The 14,748-nt window shown below is 39.6% G+C and overlaps 1 protein-coding gene across 5 annotated transcripts in view; it reads right to left on the bottom strand.

Moving 5' to 3' along the window:
- ZBTB11 (zinc finger and BTB domain containing 11) overlaps positions 1-14,748 on the bottom strand; it is a 126,504-nt gene that overhangs the window by 64,019 nt on the left and 47,737 nt on the right. For 4 of the 5 annotated variants that reach the window (XR_004539163.1, XM_033941326.1, XM_033941329.1 and 1 more), the window contains exon 4: positions 3,060-3,823. Coding sequence is in view for 4 of the 5 variants with exons in the window: in XM_033941326.1 (XP_033797217.1) it covers positions 3,060-3,823 (764 nt within the window). In the remaining variant the exon portion in view is untranslated. The remainder of the gene's footprint in view (positions 1-3,059; positions 3,824-14,748) is intronic. The other variant, XM_033941327.1, reaches the window with a different exon arrangement.

Below are 14,748 nucleotides of genomic sequence, written 5' to 3'. Positions count from 1 at the left end.
TTGCAACACTATGTATATTCTCTCCCCAGAATTGCATTGTTGAAGGACATTCAAGAGAAATTATCTGAATTCCTTAGTTTAACTGCGCAGGTGCCGATTCCACTACATTTCCATCATCGCATTTTGCAGGAGTTGGCTGGCGATTTGGACTATGAGGCACTGGCAACTAGTTGGTCTCAAGATCTTCACTTTCTGATTTCAGCAGACTTGATCAAGCGGGGTGTCAAGTTGGGTGCTCGCTTGTTAGTTTCTGCAGTTGAAAAAGAACGATATTACAAATTTTTGGTTTGGGCTTACTTTGCCCGTCACAGAGCATACAGGACGCATATCAGTACAACAGATTGTTGTCCTAAGTGTGCGGCCTCCCGAGCTACCTTAGGACATATGTTTTGGTCTTGACCTGGTATCCAGGCTTATTGGAAAAGACTTTGTTCTCAGATAGCATCAATGTGGAATTGCCTGGGTGCCCACAGATAAATTTCTTTTTACTCTGAAACTTTCGATAGTCCCAGTGCGTCCAGGTTGTGCTGCTTTTGTTCAGAAAACTATTTTTATGGGACTGAAAACTATTCTTCAGTACTGGCTGTCTCCTCATACTCCTACGATAGTGCATTGGTGTACTCAAATGATTCAACTGGCAGGGTATGAGCGCCACGCAATCTCTGCAATGGAATCTAAACCTAGCACTTTGTTTCTTCGGTGCTGGTTTCCCTTTTGTTCTACTTTAACTCCAACTGCCAGAAGCAGACTTTTGAACTGATACATTCACCATGGTTCTGAACTACTTGAGCTGTTGTTCCTAAGGGGGGTGGGTGGGGGTGGGAGGGGTTGTATTTATGCTTTGAGACTGTGCATATGTTTTTTCTGTTTTGTATTTTGAAACTTTAATAAAAAGATTTAAACATAAATTGCCACACACTAATGCTAATATTAGTGCACAGTCGAAAAAGATAAAATAGAAAAAGGCCAAATTTATGGCAGCACTAGAAATAGGCTGAGCATGCAGGAAAAACCTGCGTAAGGATGTGCTAAACCCATTTCTAAGCATAGCTTTGTAAAAGGGCTCCCAAGTTTAGAGCATCTTCATTTGATTTTGCTAGCAAGCAAAGTAGAAATAACAGATAGCTCACACTGTTAAAACTTTTTGGGTGAACTATTTCAAAACAGTCAAGATAACAAAGTGGGGAAAAGAAGGGGAGGATTTCATGCCAAGATGGCCGCGAGTCGCTGAGGGTATGTGAGATGCTTACAGAAACTCGGCAAATAATTGCCTCTTAACCTTTTCTGATGCCGAAGAGAAGGAAAAGCGCCTCTGGAGCCTCAAGACGCCTGGAGACTCCTCTGAAGACGACCATGGAAGACTTTTTGACGCGCCTACGGCAAGAGTCAACGCCGCCGGGGAGTCGCCCACTGGAACCGCTAGCAATGAGTGAGGCTGCAGCGATTTTCCTTGGGCTAGAGTCGACGCTGAGCCCCGACGCCAGGACCCCGTCCCGTCAACCGCAGAGTGCTAGCTCTCCACGGGGAAGTAGTCAGTCCGAAGAGGCAAATTCCATTTCCCGGGAGGCTGAAGTGGGTGAAGCACCTGAGGAGAATATATCTGCGGTGGAAACAGCGAAGAAACATGGAGAGGAGCAAGGCTTTCAGGGGGAGAAGATCTCTAAACCTGTGGAAGCTGGAACAATATCTGCAAGTATATTTTCTGTTGGTAAATCTATTAATGTCACCCTAGACTCCATATTGGATTTAGTAGTTACTCTGGGACAGACATTGTCACCACAAATTAAGGACTTAGAAAAGAAATTCTTAGAACAAAGAGATGAATTAAATGGACTTAAACAGGACAATATTTTGGTAAAAACTAATGTGGAAAAAAAGATATCTGAAGTAAATCAAGTGCAAACTACTTTGATTAGAGACAACCTTAATTTAAGGAGAAAGGTGGAAATGATGGAAAATAATAATAATATCTAAATAATCTTAGATTCTTGAACTTCCCAAAAGTACCTTCACTATCCGCAAAAGAAGTCTTAAAAAAATATTTTCTTGAAGTTCTTAATGTTCCACATGATACTTTCCCCTCTTTCTCAAAAATATACTATTTACCAACAAAAAGATTGGAAGAACAATATCCTTCAGAACAACAAGAACAGGGTGAACAGATGGACTTAACAATGATGTTGGAATCTTCAATGAAGGAAGTAGCTAGTCCAGCTACCTTATTAGCTACGGTGGTTTTATCACCGGATAAGAACTGGGTATTAAAGTTGTACTTCAAGAATAGACAAAGAATTTCTTGGATTCAAAGTTCAGATATTCCCTAATGTGACAAAAGAAACTCAGAAATTAAGGAAATAATTCTTACGATACCCATGCAAATGTATTGTAAAGTATATAAGTCCTGTAATTACATTTTCTTCGAACCCTCATAATTAACGGGATTTCTCTCTAGGAAACGCCTTGAAGGGGAGATAGTTACAAAGTAATCTATTAGACACTCTTGTAACATTCTCAGCTATCCGCCTAATTGGTAATTAGACATTCTCTTTTCTCGTTATTTTGGGCTCCTTTTATCAAGCTGAGCTAGCGGTTTAACGCGTGCTAAACTGCCGGCCACGCTAGCTGCTACCGCCTCCTCTTGAGCAGGTGGTAGTTTTTGGCCAGCGCAGGGGTTAACGTGTGATGAAAAGTCGCACACGTTATCCCCGCTAATGCGGCTTGATAAAAGGAGCCCTTTGTTTTTTCACTTATGACTACATCTTGGATCTCCATATTTGGAACTTTAAATGATTAAGTGAATAACTTTGTATTTAATCATTATTTTTTCTTTGATTGATATTAATGATGTCTTAATCATATTCTGTACAAGAAGTTCATTCTTGATAATTCATTTAAATAAAAATAAATAATTAAAATTTTTAAAAAAACAAAAGAGGGGAAAAACTCACAGTAAAAGAAAAATGGTTTCAATCATCTTCATTTGTGAAATGGTCAATAAGAAAACACACCAAACCAAAATGAAAACTTGTTGCTTGACAGAAGAAGTTGAGTTGTCCTACCTGCTGTACTGCTGATTTGGGAGCTGCCATTCTATTTTGTAATTTTTTTTCCAGGCCCTTGTGCAGTCGGATGTATCCGCCTTCCAGAACAGTGCGCTGTCGAAGGCGGCTTTTGTACATGCTATCCACAGTGAAATCTTTGGGTTCTCGGACTATAGCCTCATCCAAGCTATGGCATTTGGCACCTCTACGCCGCTTTCGTTTGGTTGCTTCCTGAACAGCTTCAGCTGCTTTGGAGGTTGCATCACAACTCCTCTCATTTTCATTTTGAAAGTTAGTGGTGATGTCATTCACCATTTCAGATCTTGTATCCACTGGATTAACACAGACTTCTGTAGGTATGGTCTCAGTTCCATTTGACTCTGAACTGACAGGCAATGCTGACACTGAACAATTTGCAGTTACATTTAAGGTAGGCTCAGCTTGTGTTATTTCACTTGTAGTCTCTGTGCTTACAGCTGCTTCAGCTTCAGTACTGATCACACCTGAAAGGGAAGCATCTTTGTCACTGGTAGGTCCCATCTGCTCCCCATTTTCTTTCTGTACATTATTTGATGATTCAACAACTTGCACATTGCCCTTCTGATAGACTGTGAGTCGCTTTGCCTCCATCTGCTTGTGCACATGCTCACAGATTTCTAAGATCTCGGACATAAAGAGGTGACGAGCTAGCATGGCAACTTCTGCCATGCTGCGAAAGTCAAAACTTAGTACAGAGGTGTAAGCAAATTCAAGTAATGGAAGAAAACTGGCCTTGCAGAAACCTGAACAAAAGACACAGAAAAACAATGGAAGAAAAATTGTAAACTACTGATATTCTTTCTAAAATGTTATTCTGCACCCTACAGACTCCTTCATAATTTGATTATCAGGGCAAGTTATTGTGTTAGAAACATCCTGGTAATTTTATATTTGTAATTATTTTTATTCTTTACCTTCATTCTGCCTTAGGCATCAAACCTAGGGTTTTATTATTCCAGGAAGAACCAAAATATACCTATCATAGGGACCTATTAAAAAGTGTTTCTCTCTGCTGGTCAGAAACAGTCTGGACCATCTCCAAAAAGATGTCCACAGCAAACTCTATTCAGCTTTCTTCATATTTTTGAAACATGCCAAAAATAAAGGGTCATGGATTTGATATACCACCTATCTCTAGTGCAACCAAAGCAGTTCACATTTATTGCCTGCAGGTATTTTCTCTCTCCCTAATGGGTTCACAATCTATGGGGTTCTTTTATTAAGGCGCGCTAACAGATTTAGCACGCGCTAAATGCTAACGTGGCCATAGAATATAATGGGTGCGTTAGCATTTAGCTTGGGCTAAATCGGATAGCACGCCTTAGTAAAAGAGGGGGCAAGTTTTTGTACCTAAAGGTGCATGTGGATGTTTGCAGTAAAAATGTGATTAAAATATTAATGAACTTGTTTCAAAGTATTTTCTCCCAACCTGTCCCTAAAAGGGAAAACACCCATTTTGATCACAAAGAATTTTGCTTCTACAAACATTTAACAATTAATGTAAAATATTTATGAAACGTTTTTGTTTTTAATCTGTGTTAGCAAAAGCTAGATACACTTTGGACATTAATAGAAATGGCACAAACTAAGAAACTAACCTCCCCTTTTACAAAGCTATGCAGCCAAGTGCTGCGCAGCAAATCCTCCGATGTCCAGTCAATTCCTTTGGGCGTCAGAGTATTTACTGCGCCGGCCCGCACTGTCAACTTTAGTAAAAGGACCCATAAGAAAATAGTTGAAAAGGTAAGTAGAAATCAGAATTAAGGACTTTTTGTTTACAGGACACCTCATTTTATTACTGTGTTCAAGTAAAAGTGATAAGAACGTAAGACTGCGGTCTGCAGCAATACCACACTGGAGTTGATCTCAAAACATTTCCAAAGCTAATGGAAGATCAGGTTCTTACCTAAGCAAACTTCTTTCTGTTAGAAGACATAGGATTCTGTACTGAAGTTGTTATCCTTTTTTTTTTATTCGCTTAGTTCATCTGAGAGACAGAAAATTCTCCAGAGTCAGACTGATCTTAAGGTAGAAGGCAGGCAAAGCCTACTGACAGGGTGGGGCTTCAGGACCACTAGACAAATCTACAAGAAAGAAGATTGGGGTGGAAAGAGACGTACATATATGGATCAAAAATTGGTTGGCGGGTAGAAAACAAAGGGTGGGAGTGAAGTGCCACTACTCGGACTAGAGGAGGGTCACGAGTGATGTTCCGCAGGGGTTGGTACTCGGACTGCTACTGTTCAATGTATTTATAAATGATCTAGAAACAGTGACGAAGTGCGAAGTAATAAAATTTGCAGACGACACCAAACTATTTAGTGGAGTTGGGACTAAAGAGAACTGTGAGGCTTTACAAAGGGACCTGAACAAACTAGAAGAGTGGGCGAAAAGATGGCAGATGAAATTGAATGTAGAGAAATGTAAAGTCTTGAATGTAGGAAACAGGAACCCGATGTACAGCTATACGATGGGAGGGCTGGTAATGGGTGAAAGTAGCCTAGAAATGGACTTGGGGGTACTAGTGGACAAGACAATGAAGCCGTCGGCACAGTGCACAGCGATCTCTAAGAAGGCGAACAGAATGCTAGGTATTATCAAGAAAGGTATTACAACCAGAACAAAATAAATTATCCTGCCGTTGTAAAGGGTGATGGTGCGCCCACATCTGGAGTATTGTGTCCAATATTGGTCGCCGTACCTTAAGAAGGATATGGCGATACTCGAGAGGGTTCAGAAAAGAGTGACACGATTGATAAAAGGTATGGAAAACCTTTCATATGCTGAAAGATTAGAGAAACTGGGGCTCTTTTCGATGGAAAAGCAGAGACTTAGAGGGGACATGATAGAGACTTACAAGATCATGAAGGGCATGGAGAAAGTGAAGAGGGACAGATTCTTCAAACTTTCAAAAACTACAAGAACGAGATGGCATTCGGAAAAATTAAGAGGGGACAAATTCAGAACCAATGCTAAGAAGTTCTTCTTCACCCAAAGGGTGGTGGACACCTGGAATGCGCTTCTGGAGGGTGTGATAGGACAGAGTACGGTTCTGGGGTTCAAGAATAGATTAGATAATTTCCTGAGGGAAAAGGGGATAGAAGGGTATAGATAGAGGATTACTATACAGGTCCTGGTCCTGATGGGCCACCGTGTGAGCAGACTTTTGGGCGTGATGGACCTCTGGTCTGACCCAGCAGAGGCACTGCTTATGTTCTTATTATTGAGGTAAGAACCTAATCTTTCTTTCTAGTGCAATGTGTCTAGTGGTCCTAAAAGCTAGACACATACCAAAGCAGTCACTGGAGTTTAGGGTGGGCCCGCTGAGCCTGCCTTCAAAACGGAGGACCTGAAAGCAGCGTCCTTCCTGGTTGCTACATCCATACTATAGAACCTGGTAAAGGTAAGAAGGGTAGACCAAGTAGCTGCTCTACAGGATTCCTCAGGTGAAACTGCCAGTTTCCTCCAATGAGGCAATGATTCCTCCAGTGGAGTGCGCTTTCAATGCAATTGGCACCTGCTTACAGCAGCCCACATACGCGGACAAATGGCCATTTTAATAAATCTGGAAATTGAGGCTTTAAGACGCCAGCCTCCCTTTCTTGGCATGACTGGTCAAAACAAATCATTGGTAACCTTGAGGTATCGGAGAAGCACTCGTATGACATTCAGCAAATGCAACGCTTTATCCTTTTTGTTAGACCCCTTATGGTGAAAAGTGGGCAAACGGGATTCCTGATTGATATAAAAGGCCAAGACTACTTTCGGTAAGGACAGAACTGTGTGCAAGGAGAGCTCTGCTTCCATAAATTTAAGGAACAGTTTCCTGCAGGACAGAGCTTGTAACTCAGAAACTAGTCTCACTGATGTAAATCGCCACCAGAAACACCGTCTAGACTGGAATCAAATCCATCGCCGCCAGTACCTACAAATAATCTCCTCCGTCCCTGCCCATTCCCCCTAAACTTCAGAAGTAACTATTTCATTTAATTATGCTACTGAATTAAAGGTTTTGGTAGAGACCCATTTACAAATAAGCAAAGACACTAGGAAAACTAACTTCTCCGTTGTAGTTCCTACTCTATGGAATGCCATGCCACCTCGACAAATTCAGGATTAAACTAAAAACATTCTTATTCAAAGACGCATACCATAGCATTTTTTTTTTTAAATTCTTTATTCATTTTATATTTTACATCAAGTGCACAAAAAATATCAACAATTAAAATAACACATCACTTGAAATTCTACAACTTCTCTCGAAAATAAAATTTAACCCCATCCCCCACCAGATTAATATTAAATTATATATATAATATCATATATACCTTATAACATTCCCATCACAATCAATAATTAAATTTTAGAAACCCACCCCCCACCCCATATTCATATTTATGTTAAGTAGGGAATAGATATATTATTCATTACAGTATTTTATTAATCATTACAGTAATTTATTAATGACCCTCACACATCCTTGAATTTATTAAAATAACCTTTCTGAACTGCTAACGCCCTTTCCATTTTATACAAGTGGCACACTGAATTCCACCAAAAACTATAATTCAATCTTGTACAATCTTTCCAATTATATGTTATTTGTTGAATGGCAACTCCTGTCAAAATCATTAAAAGTTTGTTATTATTAGTAGATATTTGGCTCTTAGCTCTCACTGAAATGCCAAATAAAATTGTGTCATACGACAGTGCTACATAATTTTCTAACAAACAATTTATTTGATCCCAAATCGACTGCCAAAAAGCCTTAATAAATGGACAGTGAAACAATAAATGATCTAAAGTTCCAGCATCGAGATGACAATGCCAACATCTATTAAATTTAGAGCAATCCAATTTTTGTAAACGAATAGGGGTCCAGAGTGCTCTATGCAACAGGAAAAACCATGTTTGCCTCATAGATGCAGACATTGCATACTTCATCCTCCAGGACCAAATACGTGGCCATAGAGATGCATTAATTTGATGCTTAATCTCAATGCTCCAAATATTTCTAAGTCCAGATTTTGGTTTCTTATTCAAATATTCAGATAATAATTTGTACCACTGTGCGGCCTGGGGCCCCAGGAAGTCTGCCTGGAAACATAAGAATTCTAAACTAAATTGATTATTAAGAGATTTCCATTCAGGGAACCCTGCCTGAATAGCCTGCTTCAGTTGCAACCATTTATAATTTTGTTTTTTATCCAGGCCAAATTTATGTTGCAACTGTGAAAAATCAAGCAGTTTACCATTAGATATAACATCATCTAAGGCACAGTTCTTCAACCGCCGGTCCGCGGACCGGTGATGGTCTGCAAAAAAATCTTGCCGATCCGCGAAGTATACGGTCCACGCTGCAACGAAAGGCCGGCGTCAGCTGACTTGCAACTTCCTGTTGCAGTTGCGGTGCCGGGACTCCTGCCTTCCACCGCGTTTGCCTCCTGCCTTGTCTCCGCACCTTCAGACCAGCAGCGGCAGCTCTGTGTATTTTTAACTTCGGTACAGAGCTGCCCCTAATCAATAGTTTAGCGCGGTTTCATAAGGCAGCTTCGGGACCTTTGCTAGGCCGGCCCACATCGCATCATCGAAGCGGGCCAGCCTAGCAAAGGCCCCGAGGCTGCCTCATGAAACCGCGCTAAACTATTGATTAGGGGCAGCTCTGTGCCGAAGTTAAAAATACACAGAGCTGCCGCTGTTGGTCTGGATTCTTGGGCCACTGAAGGAGGGCAAAGAGCAGCTGTCCTGGAGGTTTCCCTTCCTCTCGCCTTTGCAGGTCCCTTTTTTCTACCTTTTTTTTCATCTTCAAACGGCAACGGGCCCCAGCATCGACATCAATCAAGTAAGTTCCACTGTTCCTTGCAAGCGGTTCTGCTCGGCCAAAGCTTCCCCTTTGATATGAGCCACCTCAGGGGAAAGAAAGTGACCCGCAAAGGTGAGGGGAAGGGGGGCAGATAATGGAAGTTGGAGGGGGGGGAGAGAGAAGGGGCAGATGATGGAATGGAGGAAATGAGAGAGAGAAGGGGACAGATGATGGAAGTGAGAAGAAGGGAGAGAGAGCAGAAGGCAGATGGATGTCAGTTGAGAGGGGAGAGCAGATGCTGAATGGAAGTGAGGAAAGAACACATACTGGATGGAAGGAGATAAATAAAGGGGGAAGAAAATAGTAAGATAATGGAGGGGTGAGGGAAAGGAGTGACAAGCTGTGGGTAGACACAGTGAAAAGAGTGAAAAAGGACTAAATAGTAAGAAAGAATTTAATTTAGATGGAGGCAGAAAATAGAGAAGGAAGACCAGAGAAGAAAAGGGAAGAGAGAGCAGAGAACGATATCAGATCTGAGTGGAGGAAATGAGAAGAGAGAGATGCTAAAAACCACAGGGGGGAGGGAAGGACAGAGATGCCAGACCTTGAGGGGAACAGAAGGAAGATGATGGATGCCAGACCAAATTGGGTGGGGGGGGGGCAGATGCTGGACTGAAGAGACAGAGAAGGTTATCATGCCGCTTTACCGGGCCATGGTACGCCCTCATCTGGAGTATTGTGTCCAGCACTGGTCACCGTACATGAAGAAGGACACGGTACTACTCGAAAGGGTCCAGAGAAGAGCAACTAAGATGGTTAAGGGGTTGGAGGAGCTGCCGTACAGCGAAAGATTAGAGAAACTGGGCCTCTTCTCCCTCGAACAGAGGAGATTAAGAGGGGACACGATCGAAACATTCAAGATACTGAAGGGAATAGACTTAGTAGAGAAAAACACTATTCACCCTCTCCAAGGTAGGGAGAACGAGAGGGCACTCTCTAAAGTTGAAAGGGGGTAGATTCCGTACAAACGTAAGGAAGTTCTTCTTCACCCAGAGAGTGGTAGAAAGCTGGAACGCTCTTCCAGAGGCTGTTATAGAGAAAAACACCCTCCAAGGATTCAAGACAAAGTTAGATAAGTTCCTGCTGAACAAGAATGTGCGCTGGTAGAGCTAGTCTCAGTTAGGGTGCTGGCCTTAGACCAGAGGGCCGCCGCGTGAGCAGACTGCTGAGCATGATGGACCATTGGTCTGACCCAGCAGTGGCAATTCTTATATTCTTAGGGCAGACGCTGGATGGAAGAGAGTGAAAAGGCAATGAAAGCAGAAACCAGAGATGACAAAAGGTAGAAAAAAATAATTTTATTTCTATCTTGTGATTCAAATATATCAGATTTGAAGTATGTATCTTATTAGACATAACTGGGGAGTGCAAAGCCCAGGCACTACTTCTTTAGCTTCCAGCTGGCTTAGGGCTCTCTCTGACCAGGGGGCAGTTGCCCTAGTTCTACTCCCCTAACATTCCTGTCATGTGTGACTGTGGTATTCTATTACATGATATTTGTGTAGCATTCAGTAATAATTTAGCTTATTCAGTTTTCTTGATAGTAGAGGGGATATATGTGAAGGGGAGGGGAGACAGGATTTTTGTTGATCTTTGCCATGTATTATTTGTATTTATAAAATGACAATTGTATAGAATATTGTTTCTTTTTATACTTTAATAAAATATGTTCAATATAAAATCATAACTATTTGAGGCTTGTGCAGATGGGATCAGATGGTTTGTGGGACCGAGCTCGCGGGGATGGGGCAGCGATGGTTTTTAAAAAAAATTTTAGTCTTAGTAGTTTGCCGGTCCACAAAATAATTATTTTATTTCTGCCGGTCCACAGGTGTAAAAAGGTTGAAGAACACTGATCTAAGGTACGTATTCCTGCTGAAATCCAATCCTTCCAGACAATCTTGAAACCGCTTATTTGAATCCTGGAGTTTAGCCATATAGTTTGATATGTAGATTTTTGAATTGGAATAGGTGTTAAATTATTAACATATCATACAGTTTTCCATGTGTCCATTAATATTCTGTTATTTTTACTTAAACTAGGCATTTTGATGCTAAGAAGATGACGAAGCCTAATAGGAAACATGAGCTGCCATTCCAACCATAACCAATCTGGAAGCTTATCCATGAGCTCTGGGAGGACCCAATACATACCCTGGCGCATAATATATGACTGATGATATCTATAGAAGTTGGGAAAATTTACCCCACCCTCCGCAATTGGCCTTTGTAAAGACACTAAGGCAACTCTTGCACTTTTACCCAGCCAAATAAATTTAGTAAGAATACTGTTTAACTTTTTATAAAAAGACCCCTGAAAAAAACTGGTATCATACCCATTTGATAACAAACAACAGGCAAAATCATCATCTTAATAGTTTGGACTCTTCCCTACCAAGATAGATATAAAGGATTCCATTGCTCACATTAACTCTGTTACCTTTTGTAATAAAGTTCTTTCATTCACTTTCATTGTCTCTTCGAGTGTATTTTTTATCCAAAGTCCTAAATATTTTATTCCTTCCTCTTTCCAAATAAAAGGGAATGAATCAAATAAACCTTTTGTACAATGTACATTTAGAGGAAGAACTTCTGACTTAGTCCAATTTATTTTATAACCTGAGAATTTGACAAAATTTTCAATCAATTCAAGTAAACATGGAATGGTTGTCTCAGGATTTCTCAAATGAAGCAATATATCATCTGCATAAGCCGATACCTTATATTCCTTTCTAGAATGCGGAATACCTTGTATTTCCTTTACTTGATGAACAGATAATAATAAGGGTTCAAGTACTATATCAAAAAGCAAAGGAGACAAGGGACAGCCTTGTCTAACCCCCCTTTGCAACTTGAAGCAATCTGAAAAATTATTGTTAATATATAATCTAGCAACAGGGGAGCTATACAATGTTTGAATCATTTGAATAAATCCTGAACCAATACCAAACCACACATAAGAACATAAGCAGTGCCTCCGCTGGGTCAAACCAGAGGTCCATCATGCTCAGCAGTCCGCACACGCAGAGGCCCATCAGGTCGAGGACCTGTGTAGTAATCCTCTATCCATACTCTTCTATCCCCTTTTCCTTCAGAAAATTGCCAAATCCCTTCTTGAACCCCAATACTGTACTAGAAATGCCTTCACCGGATCAGACCTTAGGTTCATCTATTCTGGCGACCCGCACACACAGAGGCCAAGCCAGGTGCTCCCAGATGGAGACCCTGATTACCCGTATCCCTCAATGTGATTTGCAAGGAGGTGTGCATCCAACTTACACTTGAAAACCAGAATGATACTTAAAGGTCCATTCTACGCGATCAAAGGCCTTCTCTGCATCCAAGGATACAGAGAAAGCCGGATCATTCATGTCTTTTGTTAGATATAACATATGAAAGGCCAGTCTGGTATTATTTGAAGAATGTCTCTGAGCAACAAAACCTGTTTGGTGCATACCAACTATATAAGGAAGAGCCTTAGCCAAACGCATGGCTAAAAGTTTAGCCAACAATTTACCATCTACATTGATTAAAGAAATAGGCCTGTAATTTGAAACCAACATAGGATCTTTATTTGGCTTCGGAAAACAATTGTTAATGATTCTGCCATAGTGCCTAAAATACAACCTTTATTTAGTTGAGTCTGATACAAATTTAATAAATAAGGTATTAGGGTAATTTGGAATGATTTATAGAACTCTACCGTAAAACCATCACCACGTGGAGCGGTCCCTACTCTAAGGAACTTCAATGCTGTTTGTAGTTCTTTTAGTGATATCGGCTCTTCTAGACTTCTTTTTATATGATCAGGAACTTTTGGACCTTCAATTAATTTCAAAAATTCTAAACCATCCTTTTCTCTATCTAAATAAGGCTCAGAAGAATAAAGGGCTTTATAAAAATTTAAAAATTGTTTTAATATAGGTCCAATTTGAGAGTATCACCTTTATCATCTTTAATTACACTTATTTTTGTCTTTCTTTTTTTTTTTTTTTAAGATAATTCGCCAATAATCTTCCCGCCTTATTTGAGCTTCCATAATACAAAGCTTGCTGAGAAAAAATATCTTTCCTTACTAATTTAGAAGAAATCTCATTATACTTACATTTAGCTTTTAAAAGAGCTTATAACGTAGAATGTTCCCACTTCTCAATCAATTTCGACTCTAAGACCTTCATTTCTTGTTCCAAAGTGGAAAAATGCTTTTTTAGTTGTTTCTTAGTATATGCTGAGAATGAAATAATTTGTCCTCTCATGGTTGCCTTAAAAGCGTCCCATAAGGTTTCTATAGAAATTCCTTCCGTGTTATTAATTTGAAAATATTCATTCATTCTTAACTGAAAATCCTCACAAAATTTTGGATCCACAAGCAATGCATTATCAAATCTCCAAACAGGTCTAGTATTATCTTGATCAATAAGATTTAATTCAATCCACACCCCACCATGATGTAATGTAATGTAATTTATTTCTTATATACCGCTAATTCCGTTAGGTTCTAAGTGGTTTACAGAAAATATACATTAGGGTGCATTAAAATTAGAAGTAAGATAGGTACTTAGAAATTCCCTTACTGTCCCGAAGGCTCACAATCTAACTAAAGTACCTGGAAAAATGACAATTAGAGTAATAAAGAAATGATCTGACAAAATTATTGGGTCTATGGAGGCTTGTGTAACCTGCTGTATTAATTGATCAGAAACAAAAAAATAATCAATTCTAGAAAAGGATTTATAAACATGTGAACAGAATGAAAATTCTCAATCATTAAAATGAATTATTCGCCAAATATCATTTAAATTACAAGATTGTACAAAATTATCTAAACCTAATGACTTTAAAATTTTACTAGGCTTTTTATCCATTAAAAGATCCATAAGAGCATTAAAATCCCCCGCCACTACTAAACTGGTAGCAGCCAGTGATAGAACTAATTGTTGCAGAGTCTTAAAGAACTCAATTTGATTTGAATTAGGGGCATACACATTAAACAGCGCCATGGTAGTATTACCCATACTTATGTCTACATGCAACCATCTACCCAAAGGATCTGCAGCCACCATATTGAATATTGCAGAAAATTTTTTATTAATTAGGATAGCTACTCCAGCCTTTTTCCCTGCCGCAGGTGCAAAAAAACAATACTTCACCCAATTACCCACTAATTTTTTAGAATCTACCCCAGACAGGTGAGTCTCTTGGATAAAGCAAACATCCGCATTCTGTTGTTTTAAGTACAATAATGTCTTTTTTCCTTTGATCGGACGGTTGAGGCCATTAACGTTTAATGAAATAATTTTAAAATCCATTATACCGATTAATTACAATATCTACATATATCCACAAAATAGTTATTATATAATCTTTTTCCCCAATCTGAAAATCTAAACTAATCCCCTCCCCTTCTCCCAAACTCCTCCCCCTATTCCCCCATCCCACCCCACCCAAATTAATAATGCAAACTTTGAAACACACATGCAAAATCAAGTAAATGAAAAACTCCCCTCAGGCCAAGACAATAAACAGTTCTAATAAATATACTAAGCTTCCCAATAATATAATACAAATCACATAAATTATATTCCCTCTTTTTTTTTTTTTAATTATGAAAAAATATTTACTAATACCCATACAGAAAAGAAAATAACAAAGAAATTAAATTATTTTTCTCTCCACCTTATTTCCATACCCTGACATAGGACTAAAACCAAAAGTCTCATACAAGGACTCTTTTGACAATTACAGTATTCAACAATTTTCCATCTTCTCGGTTTTCTTTGATGACAGTGCACAGATTTCCTCATG

Source organism: Geotrypetes seraphini, chromosome 4 (genome assembly GCF_902459505.1).
Source record: "Geotrypetes seraphini chromosome 4, aGeoSer1.1, whole genome shotgun sequence".
NCBI lineage: Eukaryota > Metazoa > Chordata > Amphibia > Gymnophiona > Dermophiidae > Geotrypetes > Geotrypetes seraphini.
The sequence above is the reverse complement of the archived record's forward strand: the minus strand, read 5'-3'. Positions and strand labels throughout refer to the sequence as shown.